General features: G+C 44.2%; 1 protein-coding gene across 25 annotated transcripts; it reads right to left on the bottom strand.

Annotated features, from left to right (window-relative positions):
• Positions 1–1,256: 1,256 nt before the first annotated feature.
• ZBTB24 (zinc finger and BTB domain containing 24) lies at positions 1,257–17,148 on the bottom strand. Of its 25 annotated transcripts, none has more exons than XM_036414553.2 (7): positions 16,958–17,147; positions 16,551–16,615; positions 15,047–16,038; positions 12,267–12,434; positions 11,697–11,780; positions 10,540–10,720; positions 1,257–2,694 (listed from the first exon to the last, which is right to left on the bottom strand). In XM_036414553.2, the coding sequence occupies exons 3-7, from the start codon at positions 16,011–16,013 to the stop codon at positions 1,974–1,976; spliced, it is 2,121 nt and encodes a 706-aa protein (XP_036270446.1). In that variant the 5' UTR covers positions 16,014–16,038; positions 16,551–16,615; positions 16,958–17,147; the 3' UTR covers positions 1,257–1,973. The 25 variants fall into 25 exon arrangements, 16 of the variants coding, with proteins under 16 accessions (XP_036270446.1, XP_036270447.1, XP_036270445.1 ...); XM_036414554.2 differs by lacking the exon at positions 16,551–16,615 and adding an exon at positions 3,476–3,557 and having other exon boundaries at positions 10,540–10,623; positions 16,958–17,145; XR_004983735.2 differs by lacking the exon at positions 16,551–16,615 and adding an exon at positions 3,476–3,557 and having other exon boundaries at positions 2,639–2,694.
• Positions 17,149–18,420: the final 1,272 nt, after the last annotated feature.

The following is an 18,420-nucleotide window of genomic DNA, read 5'->3' as shown; positions in this document are numbered from 1 at the left end:
CCGGACCATAAGACGCACCAGTTTTTAGAGAAGGGAAATGAAGAAAAAAAGATTCTGAAACAAATAGTGTCCTAAAATATTTTATGTGCATTAAAACCCAACATCACAGTCATAAACACATGTAATCAACCCTGTAAAGTAAACAGCAGCATTTAGAACCATTTTAGAGCCGGGCAAGCACACAGAGACCACACAGAGCAGGGCAAGTAAAATAACTTTTTTTTTAAAGTATATGTGTAGGCTATATTTGGACCATAAGACGCAGGGACTTTTCCCCCCCACTTCTGGGGGAAAAAAAGTGCGTCTTATGGTCCGAAAAATACGGTAGTTAAAAGTCCATTTACTTGAATATTATTTATATTCTGGAGAAAATGTAGGCCAGTTGGCTTTGAACAGCTGGGAAAGATTTTGCATTTTAAGAATAAGGTTTAAGTAAACAGTTTAAATAACTAAGGTGAGAACCTGAAATAATATTTAAGGCATAACTATATTTGCAAAAATACTTTTGCTCTAGTCAGGACTTAACATTTCCTTTGGATATTGTCACTGAACTTTAAGATACTTTGGTTTTTTGTGTGTTTTTTTTGTTTTGTTTTTTTTAAAATATATTTTATTGATTTTGTACAGAGAGGAAGGGAGAGAGATAGAGAGTCAGAAACATCGATGAGAGTCATCGATCAGCTGCCTCCCGCACACCCCCCACCGGGGACGTGCCTGCAACCAAGGCACATGCCCTTGACCGGAATCGAACCCGGGACCTTTCAGTCCCCAAGCCGACGCTCTATCCATTGAGCCAAACCGGTCTTGGCAAGATACTTTGGTTGATACATATAAATCATTTTGGAAATTTTGTCAATTATATATAATAAAACATTTTTTGGCAAATATGTTAGAGAAAAATGCTTTCATTTCCTCTCAAACCCGAACAATTCTGTATTACTTTAACCTCCAAATTTAATTTGATTCAGATGGAAATCAAAGGTATCTAAAATAAGAAAACAGGTAAGTGATATGATGATCCTGTTAATTTTAGGGTAAATCACCCCTACTCTCCACCAGCATTAACTTCCATATATCAGTGCCCACTTCATTTCTCAAAAATTCTCTACTAACTTACTTGAGAGAAAGCAAAGTATTCAATAAAATAAAATATGCTGGGTTGGGAAAATCTAACCCAGGCATAATTTAATCTTTTGACAATTACCTAAAGTCATACAATAATTACAGATATATGTTGGCTAATTCTGAGGCTCAAAGATTTTAAGATAAGAAAATACTTATTTTTAAAAATAATGTGCCCATTTTATGGAATTTAACCTACTTTGCAATAAAAATAGCTTATGGTACCTATCTCCAGAAACTTATCAGACATACTACACAGGTCAACATCTTCGGAGGTCAATTAGATTCAGTATATTTAACACAAATTATGTCAAATAAAATTATTCCAGGACAATTAAGAAAACTCTAACTTCATCTTGAAGATCAAATATCTTTGCAGGTCTGGGAGTTCGACTTGTCTTGTAGAGACCGTAGTGTTGCCTATGAGAAATAAGTAAGTGGAACCAGCCATTCTTCCTAATTCGGCACATGACTTATCCTTGTCCTAAAAAATAAAAAATGTAACTGGAAACGTCGGCAAGACTACAACTTATGGCTGTGAACTTTTAGCACTTACAGAAAAGTCTAAATTGATACCCCAAAGAAAAATTACCCAGGTCTTTAATGAGATGTAGTAGATGAAATGAAAACCACTCATCAATAGTAAAATGCTAAATCCCTATCAGTACTATATATGGGACATGATACACACATCTTGCTGCCTGGGTGGAAAGCATTGTAACTATCAGCTGGCTACCACAGTTCTGTAACGGTCTGTAAGCTTGCATTTCAGGAAGCCTGACCTTAAGCCCACAATCCAGGAACAGCTGACATATGGAGCAGAGAGTAGAACAGTCAAACGTGTTTCTAGGTCAGCTCTGCTCCTGGCTCAGCGGTGTGGGCTGTGGCGCATGGGGGCTGGGTGGTGGCGGGGCAGACTCCGGCGCCAGCTGCAGGTGCTGAGCCGGATGTGCAGCGCTTGCTAAGTGGAGCTCCCCTGTTTGCTCTTGATGGGCGTGTAGATGCTCCAAGGTCTCCTTGGAAAGTGTGATCACGTGCACCGGTTCGCTCTGCGAGGGTTCCATCTGGCTTCCAATCACACTGAGATTCTGAATGTGTTCTGTTTGCTCCTGCTGAGCTGAAATTATTAGATTCTGTAACTGTTCTGGCTGCTGAGTGAGCAGCGTGAGATTAGCAGCCTGGTCTGCAGTCATGCTCTGGGAACTCTCTGCAGTGACGATGCTGATTCCTTGGCTCGGACCGGGCATGAAGTTGATGTTATGTACAGAATCGGTTACAAGAAGCTGTATTTCCTGCTCTCCGGAGGTAGAGAGTTGATACGGCTGCAGCTGAAGAATACTCCTGACCTCTTCGGTATTATTATTGCTGGAAATGCTGCTGGCATCCGCTACATGCTTCTCTTTGCTATGGATTTTCAAGTGAGCCTTCAGGTTGTCTAAACGAGCAAACTGTAAGTTACACTCTGGGCAGGAGAAAGGCTTTTTGCCCGTGTGTAGAATGCAGTGTCTCCTCTTGGCACTGGAGTCAGAGAAGGATTTGCCACATATGCCACAGGAGTACGGCTTCTCGCCTCTATAAGGAAACACATGTTTTACATTAAAAACAGAAATATCTGTGTATTACTTCCTGATTATTGAGGAAGAAGCCATCAAGAATAGAGGAAACCAGACAAGGAGTCACAAGTCACGGGTTCTCCTACTCACTTAAGGCCCTGGAGCAACTCACAACTTCCATGGGCTTCAGTTTCTAACCTTATGGAAAAAGGTGGGGGTGGTGTCTGAGGAACGGGGGTGCACCGGGTTGGATTAGATGTAGTAAAAATTTATGATTCCCTAGTATTTCTTTTAGATAAGAAAGTAAATATTTATATATTACATGTTTAGTTCCTTTTTGTTTTAGTTCTCACAGCCATTTTTGTTTTTACTCTGATGGCCAAGTAAGTATAAACAATTAATTTCAACATTAAATAAGTAGCCCCTAGTTTTGAAGTTGTTAGAAGATATACTAAATCCAATTTAGAAGTCTTGTGAACAAAAACACTCACTCAGAAAACATTAAACTTAATATTTATTTTGATTGAAAATTTAAGCTTTGGACCAGCCTCCAGACCAAATCAAAAATTCAAGAAATGAAATTAATTAGTGCAAACTTTTGCAGGCCAGCAACAGTTGTCCTGATTTTGCCTAAGTGAGGAATTCTTTATTGGAAAGATTTTTAAAAATTATAAAGAACCAAAAAATTCTACCAGAGTAATAGTTTGGGGAAATGAACTATATATGTAACGAATGTCATCCTACTGAACGCTGGGGTTGAATGAGGGCTCCACATAAGAGACATATCTGAGAAACTTTACCGATGGATTCGGATATGGGTCTGAAGAGAACTCTTTGCTGTGAAAGATTTGCCACAGATTTCACAAGTAAATGGCCTCTCACCTACAAAAGAAAAAACATTTAGAAATATACATTCAGTGTAAAACAAAGGCAAACATCACCCCATATTTCACAACGTAAAAAAGAACGAAGGCAAAACCACTTGAACCCTCAATAAGCACCTACTATGCGCTAGGTGCCAGGAGGATGCAGAGAAAGTGTAGGTATGGTTCTTTCCCTTATGCTTAAAAACTGAAACAAGGAGGACACACCCCTGGATAACTTAAGAGTCATTCCTTACTGCTTGGTTAAGCAGCCCTCTTGACCTTCATAAGGACACCTGTTACTAGGGCGACTTTCACATTGTTTACATTTGTATCTACTTTCTAAATACATCCAGAATCTGACCAGTCCTCACCGTTTCTACTGCCCCCCTCTGGTCCAGGCCACTGGCATCTCTGTGCAGCAGTCTCATCATGGGTCTCTCCTCCCCACTCTGTCCCTGCTTCCCAGTCTTAACGCAGTCAGATCATTTCACAATCCTGTGCAAACGCTCGAATGGTGCCCGCCCATCCAGAGAGAAGCCAAAGCCCTGGGCCTACAAGGAATCAGTTTTGTCTGACCACCTCCACTTCTCATCCCAAGCCACCCTGACCTCATCCAGCACTCTCCCCTTGCTCACTGACTTATCCTCTCTGAATTCACATCCCCTGGCCTGGCATGTCTCCCCCAGGGGTCTCCCAGCATGAGCCACTCACTATCTCTGCTCAAATGTCACTTTACCCGAGGCTTCCTCACCACTGAAAGCACTGTCTCGGCCCCACACTCCCAGGCCACTTTCCCAAGTCAGTTTTCCCACAATGCTGTCATGTTATTTATTATCTAGTCTGTGCGTTCCCCATTCTTATGTAGGATAATTTATAGGCCCATTCACTCTTAGCGTCAGGCCTGGCACACTATTCCAGAGATCCTCGTTGAGTGAATGAATTTCACAGGACAGTGACTAAGACTCACACAGATGAGACTACTCCAGACCCACTAAGAATCAATAAAGCTTCGGCAGTGTTGATTCAGCATTAGTTTGTATACTGCACCTTCAGTGACAGACTGCGATACCCTCTAGAAACAACTGAGACAGGTTTAATGAGATAGGGTACCATCTATCAGCCTGACAACATCTGGAATGTGAAACTTGTTAGGAAATGTCAAAGGTGGGGCTGAAGGCGTTCAGAACATTTATAGCCAACTAAACTGCTGCAAACCCTACAAGAAATTAGAGCCTAAAATTACAATAGCAATTATGAGGAATGCTTCAATTAGATTAGATCATTTAAAAGTGCACTTAAAAGCAAGGGCTTCCAAATCAAATACACAGAATAAGAGACAGTATTTTTCATTGTATGCAAGAGCCACAAGAAGACTTCAAAAATTTTAAAAAGCTTCATTAGCACGTTTGCTGTAAAAGGTTTTTGTTTTAATAGGCTAATAAAAATTAAAGATATAAGAAGAACCTAAAATAAAGGTCTGTAAGTCTGATGGTACCCGTTATAAGTGACTGTCCTTGGATATCTTTCACTCCTTGGTCTAAGGCCAATCTGAGGACCATCATTAGAGAATTTCCTAAACCCAAGGAGGGTCCCCAAAAGTTCTTGTAGGGTGGCAAACACACAATACAATATACAGATGATGTATTATAGAATTGTACACCTGAAACCTGTGTAATTTTATTAACCTAATGTCACCCAAATAAATTAAATTAAAAAAAAAGTTTCTGTAAATAGATTACCTGAGCACAGTGAGAGATTATTTCACATTGTCCCTTCCTTCTTTCTCAAATCTAGGCCAAATGGCTACGGATGCCTTCCCCCAGGGTAGCTGTTACCTATGTCCTAAGAGCTGGGCTTGGTTTCTGCCTCCCTGTGACATGCAGGCTGCCAGCTCTTTCTTTTGGCTATCATAGGAATGACCTGGGAAGGTAATAACCTTTGCACCCTCTTGAGTCCATGGAGTACTTTAATACTGTCAGAAATAATTACTGTTTATCTAAGCTGAAACATGACATTTGAAAGGATTAACTACAATTAGAAATAAAACTACATAACCAGAGGGAAAAAGCAACTCAGGGATGAGGTAGTTGGGTGGGTAGCTAACCTATGATGTCATTTAAGTGACAGTCCAGCCCTTAGGGAATTGAGAGCAATTATCCTTATCTTGCAAATTTCTGCAAAACCAGAAAGGCAGCTCTAGAGTCAGTTCAAAGCCCACCCATTTTTTTTCATTCTCAATTCCTAAGACAGAAGAAAAAAAGAAGGAAAAGAAGTGCTTTAGTTTATTTTGTTTTTTAATACAAATGGCTATAGAAGCACCCTTGCCCCAAATCTAGTTGATAGCCTCTATAAGACTGTCTTCTCCACAAATTCTAATGAGAAAAATCTTCAGTTTATCTCAGTTGATAAACTTAACTCATTAAAGGCTCCTGGCTAAAATTTTAAAACAAAGCCTAAGAGGCTTCTGTTCGCATCTGTCCATATGTTCATGTGTTCTGAGTATTGTTTTTTTATCTCCATATAGTATTGCTAATTTGTAAAATTATCCTTTAAATTGAAGGAGAAAAAAGACATCCCTAGACATAGAAGTTGAGGAATTTTATCATCAGAAAACCTCCATTGCAGGAAGTACTCAAGGGAGTTATTCTACCTGAAACAGAACATTATGGTCACAACCACCAAAAAACTTACAGCATAAACAGGGATCATTTGTGACAACAGAAACATAAAAGGGGCAGGGGAAGGTGGGAACTGACAAAGGAAGATGAAGATCAGAAACACTCAAAAGGATAAAACTACAGTATATGTGCAACTTCATTTTTTATAAACCTAATGGTAACTGTACACAAAAATCCCCAAACCAGTCATGTAGCTTAACAAAAGAAGAAACAGAAGAAAGAAGTATGGAATACCACCAAACAAAAACAACAGACAGAAACATAAAGGAAAAGAACCGATGGAGGCACAGAGCTACCAGAAAAAAACCAAGATAAAATGGCTACAGGAAATTCTCACACATCAATAATAAACCTAAATGTAAATGGTCTGAATTCATCAATAAAGAGGCAAAGAGTACCACAGTGGATCAAAAACAGAACCCAACAGTAAGCTGCATACAAGAAACACAGCTAAGCTATAAAGACAAAGGTAGATTCAAAGTAAAAGGGTGGAAATGATTCTCCAAGAAAATAACATGCATAAAAAAAGGAGGTGTAGCCATACTTATATCTGACAAAGTAGATTTCAAGATAACAAAGATAACAAGAGACCAAGTTGGACACTTAAAATGATAGCATTTCTTGCCCAGCTGGTATGCCTCAGTGGCTGAGCCAGTGGTTGAGCACTGACTTATGAACCAGGATTCGATTTCTGGCCAGGACACATATCTGGGTTGCAGGCTTGATCCTCAGTGTGACACATGCAGGAGGCAGCTAATCAATGATTCTCTCTTATCACTGATGTTTCTACTAGTATTTCTCTCTCCCTCTCCCTTCCTCTCTGAAATCAATAAAAATATATTTTAAAAAAACAACAAGAAAACACACACCTAACATTTAATATATATACACCCAACTAGGAAGCACCAAAATATATAAAACTACTACTCACAGAACTAAAGGGAAAAACGGATCAAAACACAGTCATAGCTGGAGACCTCAATACTCCATTGACAGCTCTAGAAAATCAGCAAGAAAATATTGGGCCCTAGCTGGTTTGACTCCATGGATAGAGCATCGGCCTGCTGACGGAAGGTCCTGGGTTCAATTCCGGTCAAGGGCACATGCTGGGGGTTTCGGGCTCAATCCCCAGTGGGGGGTGTGCAGGAGGCAGCCAATCAATGAGTCTCTCCCATCATTGATGCTAAGAGGTGAGCAGACGCTGTGAGATGCAAGCTATGAGTTTGACATCTGCTTTACCTCAGTGCAAAAGACAGCAATTCGGACAAGCCCGTAGGGAGGCCTTGGCATCTCAATGAGCAGCACTATGGGGATCTGACTGCCCGCAGCAAAGCAGAAACTGCTGCCAAGCATGCCGAGGCCCAGGTACAAATCTGGAGGCGCTCCCATGATTCCTCCCCACTGCCGATGGAGCACGACCATCCCTTCTTCAGCAACATCAGTAAGGGTCTCAGGAATGCAGACCTCCCTGAAGATCAGCCGCCCTCCTCTGAGAGTCTGAAGACACTCGTGCCAGAGCTCTGCCCTCGGGAATGCAGAAACAGTTCCCCAGAGTGAGGAGGGGAAATGGGTACTGATTGCAGTCCATGGCAACAGCCTTCAGGGCACTGCCAAACGTCTGGAGGGTCTTTTTATATATATCTTATTGATTCTTTACAGAGAGGAAGAGAGAGGGACAGAGAGCTAGAAACATCGATGAGAGAGAATCATCGATCAGCTGCCTCCTGCACACCCCCCACCAGGGATGTGCCCGCAACCAAGGCACATGCCCCTGACCAGAATCGAACCCGGGACCCCTCAGTTCTCAGGCCGACGCTCTATCCACTGAGCCAAACTGGTTTCAGCTGGAGGGTCTTTTTGAAGAGGCTATCATGGAGCTGAACCTGCTTTCCCATCGTCTGTGAGTTGGATTAGAACTTGAAGCGCATCAAGCCCACGCAGTTCCTGTGAGTGAAGAGACGTGTGTAAAGCCGTGGAAGCTGTGGCTGCCCAGGGCGAGGCCAGGAAGTGAGGACAAGCAGGCAGAGGACTTTCCCAGGACACCCTCCCTGCCATCCCACTCCTCTGCATTTCTCCTGTGCACATGCCACACTGACCACATCTGTTGGCATCCTAGGTTGTAGCTGCAGAGGGGGGCTGGTGGCTCCCAATTTTGTTTTAGCCACTTTGTCTCTTGCACTAACTCCTGTCATGCAATCTAGTCAGAACAGCGCCTCTGGGGCCTGGGTCCTCAGGCTAAGCTGAGGGAAGACTCTTATCTAAGGGAGTCCAGAGGTAGTAACTTGGTTTTCCGCTAGTGCTTTGTTTATTACCAAGGACCTGCTTGAGCAGGGGGGTAGGGAGGGGCCATGCTAACGCGTGACCAATGAGGGGAGGCAAGAGAGCCTATTTGTGCTCCTCCAGCAGTCCTGTGCTATTGTGTAGTCAGGTGACCGAGTGGGGGGTAAGTCATTCCAGTGGAAGAGGAATGCACTGCGATTCAAACAAACATTTCCTCCCTAACCCCAGAAAAGCTGGCTCTAGAAGATTGGGGTCAATACTGGATATTTACATGTTGCATTTACTTTTTTTAAAAGTGTATCTATGTAAAATAATATAAAACAAATACCCCACTGGGGTTCTAGTGGCGGGTGAACTATTCCCACATGTGGTCGTCACAAAACAAACCACTCTTCACACCGAGGCGGGAGGAGCTCCTGACGTGTAAGCAGGAGGAGTGACCCTGCTGTGTGTTTTAGGATCCCTCACCGCTTGCTGTCTCGTGGCTGTGAACTGTCTCCTGATCATGCCCAGGGTGTCTTTCACTGCGTCTAAGTTCTGAATCATGTTCCAGTTGCGTGGCCCTGCCACTGGGGCCCAGTAAGCATTTTGAAGCGAAACTACTAAACCTTTTTTCCAGATCAGTATAATAAAGAAGTGATGTACAATAAAAAATAAACAAGGAAAGACATATATAACCTTCCTAGACTTAATCTTGAAGAACTGGAAGATCTAAATAGATCAATCAGGAGTAAGTACATTGAAACAACCATCAAAATCTTCCCCCAAAAACAAAAATCCTGGACCAGATGGCCACCAGTGAATTCTACCAAACGGGCAAAGAAGATTTAGAACCTGTCACTGCCAAACTCTTGCAAAAAAATTGAAGAAGAGGCAATACTTCCTATAAGCCAATATAACCCCGATATCAAAACCTGGCCAAGATAATGCAAAAAAGAGAAAACTACAGACCAATATCTCTAATGAATACAGTTGCAAAAATCCTAAAAACACTGGCAAATTAAATACAATAGTACATCCAAAAAATAATACATCATGATCAAGTGGGGTTCATTCCAGGGTCTCAAGGATGGTTCAATTTATGCAAAACAATAAACGTAATACACATTAACAAAAGAAAGAATAAATGGTCATATTACCCAAAGCAATATACAGATTTAATGCAATCCCCATCAAAATCCCAATGTCATTTTTTAAAGTAGTAGAATGAGAAATCGTGAGATTTGTATGGAACCACAAAAGATCCCAAAGCAGCCCTGAGAAAAAAGGACAAAGCTGGAAGTAACACGCTACCTGACTTCAAATTATACTACAGAATTATGATAATCAAAACAGCATGGTATTGGCAGAGAAACAGACAGAAATCAATGGAACGTAATAGAGAGCCCAGCTATAAAACCACATGTACATGGACAGATAATTTTCGACAAAGGAGCTAGAAACACACAATGGAATAAAGATAGTCTCATCAATAAATGGTGCTGGGAAAACTTGAGAAGGAGGCCTAATACAAGGTGACAGGAGAAGATGTGACTTTAGGTGGTGGGCACACGGTGCAATACACAGATCTTGTAACATAGAAACCCACACCTGACGCCTATATGTTCATGTTAACCAATGTCACCCCAATTTAATAATAATAAAAAAAGTTATAAATACTGATTCTAGGAGAGAAAGTACAAAAAAAAAAAAATCCTCAGTGCCTATGTTACCTTGGTATATTTCATTTTACTTTTCTTAAAAAAGTATCTTAGTAATCTTGATCGATGAAGTAAATTAAAAGTGAAACATGGAACCAGACTGACTTGTACTCTTTTGTAGTATTGGATAAATTTCCCTAGAAAGTGCTCAGTAAGTACTCTGTTTTGCTAATCTACAGAAATGTTACTTCCTCACAAATGCTGACAGCATTCTGCTGGGCTTATAGATTATAAAATTACCACCCCATTTACAAAAAACGAGGGAACTCCAAGTATTTTATTCCTAACTGTCCTGAAAATACAAAGTACACTAGAAAGGAAGGATGAGGTAGTGTTTTACCTGTGTGTGTTCGTAGGTGTTTCTTTAGTTGAGACACATCCATGAATTTGCGATGGCAGTGGTTGCATTCCGGTAATGAGTGGCCTTGTCGCAACAATAAAAAAAGTGTCAGTGCGCCTTTCCGCCATCGTGGAGCCCTGGAGGCCTGCTGGGAACAGGACTTCTATAACAACAGATACGTCTGGAAGGCTGTGGGCCAAGGCCATTTTTGCCGGCTATAAGTGAGGTCTCCAGACCCAGAGGTAACACACAGCTCTTCTTAACTCGGAAAGTGTTTGTGCTCCAGAAGAAACTGAATTCTCTCTGGGCAAGAGATGTGCTCATGTGTGCAAAACAAAACCCAACAGTGACACCTGCTGGCAAACCGAAGACAGTGACATGATTGGTGCTAAATTTCAAAGCAACCTTCCTGCTGAGGCCAATGGACACAGCATTTGTGTAAGGCTGCACCCCTCGGATTTAAACTTACTGGAAAGTAAATAAATAAAATGGATTTGTTCTCTTGGGGGAAAAAAGTGTTAGTGCATATATGCTCTCCCTGCATTTCTTCAGAGATTTATGTTATGACAATTTCCTGAAAGATAACCACTTTAAATATGGTACTTTAATAAAACCACAATAATTTTTAAATAAATTTGGTAACAGTTATTTCCTCTGCATTTCAATTTACTGCTTCCTAAGAAAGCTGGGACCCTTCTGATCTCCCTACGTATAATCTCCTTTTTCCATTGAAGCATTGGTACGACTGTGGCCAATTAATCTCCATGACACTCCCAACTTCCCATTCATTTCTCATGGTTGTCAGGGAAGAAAAAGGCCAGTAGGTGGAGCCAGGTTGGAGAGAGTCTAGAGGAGCTACAGGGTGGTGACATTTCTCTCCAGGCACCACTAACAATTAATCCGCTGGCACCTCACAGTTAAGCTGCACTTTGGAAAGATACTAATTTGTAGGGTTTCTGTATGTGGCCTCAAAATTGTGGAATAAAAATTAAACACAAACCACAAGATAGTAAGAATAAACACAAGAACATCTAATTTAGATGTTTTTTTTCCTAAATAGTCATTTCTCTTTTATAATATCAATCCAATGTTTCAAATATCATTTTTATTTGCATTCCTCCCCCACCAATCCAAATTTTTCTCTCATTTGATTGTACCTGTATGAACTCGGTAATGGCTCTTCAGTTGTCTTTTCTGGCTGAAATATTTTCCACACTGATCACAGGTAAAAGACTTCTGTCCTGCCAAATAAAAAACAGAACACTAAAACATGCAAAAAAACAAACAAACAAACAAAAAACTATAATGAACTAGGATGCTCATTAATATGGTAAATACCATATTGGGCCCAGGTCCCCATTTTCTACAAATGATACAAGTGACTTGTCTACAAACCCAAATGCCTTCAGAGTCTACCACAGTAACATACATGTGCAAAGGCATGGGAGGCAATAGGGAATGGTGTAGACTGGGGTAGAACTGGAGAATTCAAGTATCTCCCCAAAGGCAATTGAAGTAAAATAATTTCAAGTTCTGGTGGTTAAACAAAACACATCTGCAGCCAGTTTACAGTAAGACCTAGCTAAGGTTCGATGCTGTGCAGAACTGTAAACTACACTCTAACAAAAGCATAATTGTTGTTCAATGACACCATGCAGTTAGAAAGATCATGGTAATGCCCACCCAGGGAGCGGGAGCCTGGGGCCCTCCTGTGCCAGCCCAGCTACCTGAGTGCAGGCTCATGTGCTCCAGCAGCGAGTGCTTGGTGGTGAGCGCCTTGCCACACACAGTGCAGGTGTACGGCCGCTCGCCTGTGTGAATCCGGCTGTGGACCTGCAGGGAGTGCTTCTGGGTAAAGCCTTTTCCACACTCATTACACTTGAAAGGTCGCTCTCCTGGAACAAGAGCCCCAGAAAACTGGTATAAGCAAGAATCTGCACATCTTTTCGTTCACTCACAAATTAAAGTGACAAGAAAGGGATTTCTCTGAAAAGGCACATATCCAAAAGGCCAATGGAGAAACAATAGCAGCAACACCATTTTGCAAGCTGAAACTGAGGAATGGGATGGCAGCAGTGAGGAATGCTGAGGTACAACCTGATTTTTAAGACAGAGCCTCCACAAGACTCAGGAATTGGAGGCATCTGTTCTCTCTGAAAATGGGGGTAAGGAGGATAAATGACAGTCTATTTCAAAGGTGGTTAGACCCCTCAGATTCAGTCTCCTACTCCACGGAGCCAGGAGACTGGCCCTCTCCACAGAAGAAGATGGAGACTGTTCTCCGTAGAGGGTAAAGCAGAGGGTCTCTGGACTGGGGTGTGTGTCTCTGGACTAGGAAGGGGTCTTTGGACTAGAGGTCTCCCAGTCCAGTGGAGTGTGACGACCACAAGGAGAGCAGGGCAAAGTCTACGTTTGAGATGGTGAGACCCCCCAGCCTTCTTCTCCCTCCTGCTCTAGATCCTGGCTGCAGGAGCCTATAGCGGCCGGGGGAAAGTGGAAAGTCTGCCTACAATGTGAAAGATCCCAAGGGAAGAGAGCATCGGCAGGGAAGTGGGGCCAGCCACGCCACCCCCAGCAGGGCTGTTTTCTACAGGCCTTCTCCATAGTTGCAGAGTTGCCAGTAGCTTTTTAGAAAACCATTATTACAAAACTATGATTTAAAAAAAAAAAATCATCATCTAAAAAAGGCCTCCAGTAGTTGAAACAAATGACAAATAAGAAAAAAAGAAAAAGAAAAAAAAAGGCAACTTGCAGAAAACAGAAACTGCCCAAGGTGAAGAAAAAGTTAAAACCTAACAAATAAGTAAATGTTTTCACTAACATGCTCAGAGGTTAAGATATTACATTGTGAAACAAACAGAAAGAACCCTAATACAAAAACAGCATTTAGAGAAAAATAAGCAACTAGAAGCAAAAAATGTAAGAGTAGAAACACACACACACACACACACACACACACACACACACACTATGGGAAGTGGAAATCTCCTAGGTGGAAATAGGAGAAAAAGGATAAGGAAATTAGAGGATGGGTCCAGGAGGTTAAACAATCAAACAGCAGCAGTTCCAAAAAGGGAGCAGAGAAAACAGAGGGGAGAAATCATCTATGAAATAATTCCAGGAAACTTTCTGGAAATGAAAGATATGGTTTACAGAGATCCACTCTAATGTGATTCACTGTAAACTTTTTTAAAAAAATTTTTTAAATAGATATTTTATTGATTTCTTTTTACGGAGAAGAAGGGAGAGGAATAGAGCCAGAAACATCGATAAGAGAGAAACATTGATCAGCCGCCTCCTGCATACCCCCTACTGAGGATGTGCCTGCAACCAATGTACATGCCCTTGACCGGAATCAAACCTCGGACCCTTACAGTCCGCAGGCCGACGCTCTATCCACTGAGCCAAACTGGTTTCGGCTGTAAACTTTCTTAATACTGGGCAAAAGGGAAGGTCCTATGTGCTATTTTCCATAAAAAATCCTGTAGAACTACTTACTCTTTAAACTATGCTGTATTACGGTTCAATAAGTATTTCTCAAGTGTCGACTTTGTTCAAAGAACCAGAATTCAGGGTTCTCATCCATCTTAAAAACACCAAATCTCCAGACAATTAAATCAGAATCTCTGGAGTCAGGGCTCAGGCACTGGTAGTTTTAGAAGTTCCCTACGTGATTCTAAGGTGCAGCCAGGTTCAGAACCACAGTACTGGGACCTACCGGGTCAGATGACAGCAAGCTGCTGGATGACAGAAGACTTAAGCATCCCTCCCTATATGTAAGCTTACAATTAAGGTAACGGGTATTTAAAGTGGTAACTACAATCAAATCCAAAACGGAGTGAGTTAGGTGTATGTATGAGAGAGGGTTCAAATGAAGAAGGGATTTCTGGCTAGGGCTACAATGTCCAACACGATGACCATTTCAATTACTTAAAATAAAATTATAAATTCAGTTCCTTAGTCACACCACATGGTAAGTGCTCAAAATCCACCTGTTCCACATGTGGCTGATGGCCACCACTCTATCTGATGACAATATTCCCACCATTACAGAAGGGTCTCTTGGCCAGAACTGGGCTAGAGGAACAAAAAAGAAGACATTTACAGCGAAATGGCTGAGTGAGAAGGCTGTCCACACAGACTGAAAGCATAGCTATGGTAGAGACGAGGAATGTTCAAGAGTCAGAAAGCAGATACACTTGGCTCGAGTTCAATACCTGAATATCATAGCGTGGAAGCAACAACTAAAAATAAGAGTTCAAACCCTGCTCAGTCACTACCTGGATAACCTGGGCAAGTTATTTGAGCTTCCTAAGACTTGGTCTCTTCACCTGTGTAATGGGGATAATACAACTCTCACAGGACTGTTGTGAGAACTAAATGCAATTATACGTGTAAAGGCTTTAAGACAACGCCCGTGACCTAGAAGGTGGCCAATAAATGAAAGCTGTTCATCATCATCCCTACTCCCAAAACACACTCCGAGAAGCCGTGGGCGTATAATTACCCGTGTGGCTCCTCTGGTGGATGGCTAAAAAGTGATTGTACTTGAAGACCTTGCCACAGTCTTTGCAGCGGGCCTCGGGGCCGACGGGGCGCTTTCTCCTCCCACAGACCCTCTTGGCTGCACCCCCGTCTTCCTCATCCCCAACAAGCTTGTAATCTTTCAGTTTGATGGACCTCTGAGTCCTCCGCTTGCTGTACCGGGTCTGGGGGCCCTGCCCGCCTCCGGTCTGAGGGTCACAGTTCTCGTCTTTCTCGGCGGGTGTCCCCTCGCCTCTGCCCGGCTCACATGCAGGCTCAGAGCCTTCCATCTCTTTCGCCGCAGTCTGTTCACTCAGCGCACCGCTGTCTCCCTCTTTCGCCACAGGGTTCTGTCTGTTCTGCACTGAGTTGTTCACTCTCAGCTGTATGTCTTCCTCTGCCGCCAGTTCCGATTTTCCCTCTTGCAGACTGTTGACTTTCCTTGGTCTTCCCCGTTTCCGCTTCGGCGGTGGCGGGTCATTCTTCTTATTGGAAATCACCACCACGGGCGCACCCCCGGGCGTGCTCAGCGTCGTCGCTGGCTTTGGGGAGCTGTGGTTACTCTGAAAGTCCGTGTAAGCCTTGACCAGGTCGTGGACTTTTAAGAACTGCGCAGTCGCCAGGATTTGTTCTGTGCTTTTCTCACTGGCCTGGAAGTACCCCGTGTAGATAAACTCCAGCAGGATACCAAACGTGTCGGCCACCATGCCCTCCAGCATGTAAATGGTCTGGCCGATCTCCCCTTCTTCAGCAAACATCATGGAGAAGTACTCGCTGCTGGCCGCCAGCAAGGCTTTGTGGGCCCGGAAATGCACGTTCTCCACGATTAAAGTGATGTCACAGAGGAAGCCTTTCTTCCTCTGGTCCTCAAAGCTGGCCAGTACGGCGTCACTGTGGGTGTCCGAGCGCACAACGAGCTGCCCCGGAGGCTCCGATGGTGTTTCTGCCATTTTGTTTGGAAACCAAGAATTAAGCCTGAAATGATAAGAAAACAGTGGTTAGCCAAAACCAGTTTGGCTCAGTGGATAGAGAGTTGGTCTGCAGACTGAAGGGTCCCAGGTTCGATTCCGGTCAAGGGCATGTACATTGGTTTCGGGCACATCCCCACTGTGTGTGTGTGTGGGGGGTGTGTGTGTGCAGGAGGTAGCTGGTCCATGTTTCTCTCTCATCGATGTTTCTAGCTCTCTATCTCTCTCCCTTCCTCTCTGTAAGAAAATCAATAAATATATATATATGTATACTTTTAAAAAGAAAATGTTTGAAAAGGAGGAAGTACTAACAAGATAAACTCCACACCAAATGAACCTACTATTCACCGCACTTTGTTAACTGAAACTTACCTGTAAGTCTATTTAAAAACTTAGCTTTGGGATCTCATTCCTGTTGTACCACTATCTGGTACATGTTACCTCTGGGGGTCTGTTTTCTCCTTTGCAAGATGAAGGAATTGGGATCAATCCTGCCTAAGAGTCCTTCCCAGCACTCACTTTCCATAGTTGCACAAACATTAGGATGAGAACTCTCGATTTCACACATTATGTGCCATTTTGTTCTGGGAAAACAAATGTAAGAGGACGGAGGAAATGTGCATGTGTGAAGTGAATGGGGGGCGGGGGCGAGGGTTTGCAATGAAAGAATAACGCAGGGAGCCGGCCCCCCTCCGGAGGGGCTGCGGGGCCCGGGGCTGGCGCCAGGCGGCGCTCGGCGCAGAGGCGGGCGGACCCCTCCGGAGCCCGGGACAGCGGCGCGCCGGGATGGCTGTGGCGCGGGAGGGGCCCCAAGGCCGGGCCGGGCCCCTCGGGCCGGGCCGGGGAGCGGACGGCGGAGGAGGGAGGGCGGGTGGGCGCGGCCGCGGGTCCCGCACCCACGGACGGTGGGTCCGGGCTGGACCTACCTCTAGGGGCGCCCGGCGAGGTGTGGGTCGCGGCCGGCCAACGGGGCGGCCTGGCGGGCGCACCCGCGCCGGGCCCTTCGTGGTCCCCAGCTCCGCGGGCTGCGCCTCCCGGCCTGCGCCTACCGGGCCTCAGCTCCGGCGCCGCCACCGCCTCCAACGCTGCCAACCCGGAAGCACCGGCGCCCCGAGCCGCCCGGAGCGTGCCGACGGCGGATCACGTGGCCCGCGGAGACGCCCCCGGCGGGCGGGGAGGGCGGGGCCTGAGCTCCCAGCGGTGCCCCCTGCGGAGCCCGTTCAGGTCTGGTGTTGGCAGTGAATGGGGAGGGATGGGCAGGCAGGGCGTTGTCACTCTGCAGTTGCTGTCACTCTGCAGTTCCGTGTCTTTTTTACAGAGAGGAAGGGGGAGAGAGAGTTAGAAACATCGATGAGAGTCATCTATCAGCTGCCTCTTGCACACCCCCTACCCCCGTATGTGCATGTGCCCACAACCAAGGTACATGCCCTTGACCGGAATCGAACCTGGGACCTTTGAGTCCGAAGGCTGACGCTCTAGCCACTGAGCCAAACCAGTTTCTGCTGCAATTCTATGTCTTATTAGACAGTTAGCTCCTCACCCCAGACGCCAAAGCTCACGTTAAGCTCTCCAATGTGGGCCGAGTGAGTGAAATCGCCTTTGTATCCTCGTCCTTCTTCCCTCCCTTTCCCTCGTCTTCCTTCCCGCCCCTCCTCTTCCACTATTGGCCTCGAACACGTTTTTCACATCTGCAGCCTCCAACCCCTCCCCACCCCGCTGCTTCCAATGTCTTGGTCCAAGGGAGTGAAGCGGGCGATCTAGTGAGATTGACCTGGATACTGAGCCATCTCCTACCTCTTTTGACCTAACTGGAGATGTTAGCACTAGTGCCTACTAGGGTTGGGTTGCTTGGGACAAACAAGATTAAGTATGCAATGAGTTTAGTAAGTGTCTGGTTTAATTCTTGACTGCTATGATTAAAATTATTCTTCAGACTTGCATAATTTTTCAATAGACGATTAAACGTTTCCCACTAGTCCTAGCTGCAGTGATGCTCCCTATAGTACCCAAGAGCAGGGGAGATCTCTCCAAGTACAAATCACACCAAGAGGCTGGAGTCACTCTGCTGCTGAGAATGCATGGGGCTTCCAGGTGCCCTTCTGATGAATCCCAGCTTCTGGTTATGGTCTCCAAGCCCAGTCCCCTCCTACTTCTCTCCCCAGCCATTTTAGCATTTTCTTTCGATTTATGCTTCACCAACACCTAATTGCTGATCATTTATCCACCCCCAACAGACACTTCCAGACGCCACCATACTATCTACCGCCTCCAAGAGCTTCAAACTAAAAGTCTTATCACCAGCCTGGGTCCCTTTAAAATTTTACTATATTTTATTAAAAGTAGCCCCTTCTCTGAGGTTTCCCCTTTGTCTTGAATAGTCTCTAAACAC

This window comes from Pipistrellus kuhlii, unplaced genomic scaffold (genome assembly GCF_014108245.1).
Source record: "Pipistrellus kuhlii isolate mPipKuh1 unplaced genomic scaffold, mPipKuh1.p scaffold_m20_p_5, whole genome shotgun sequence".
Lineage (NCBI taxonomy): Eukaryota > Metazoa > Chordata > Mammalia > Chiroptera > Vespertilionidae > Pipistrellus > Pipistrellus kuhlii.
The sequence above is the reverse complement of the archived record's forward strand: the minus strand, read 5'-3'. Positions and strand labels throughout refer to the sequence as shown.

Excerpts from the sequence above, each read along its gene's own strand:
- ZBTB24 (XM_036414553.2), bottom strand. The coding sequence starts at position 16,013 with ATGGCAGAAACACCATCGGAGCCTCCGGGGCAGCTCGTTGTGCGCTCG. Across the intron at positions 10,721-11,696 it reads CCATTACCGAGTTCATACAG|ACGTATCTGTTGTTATAGAA; the intron begins GTACAATCAAAT and ends ACAGCCTTCCAG. Across the intron at positions 2,695-10,539 it reads ACACCTACGAACACACACAG|AGGCGAGAAGCCGTACTCCT; the intron begins GTAAAACACTAC and ends GTTTCCTTATAG.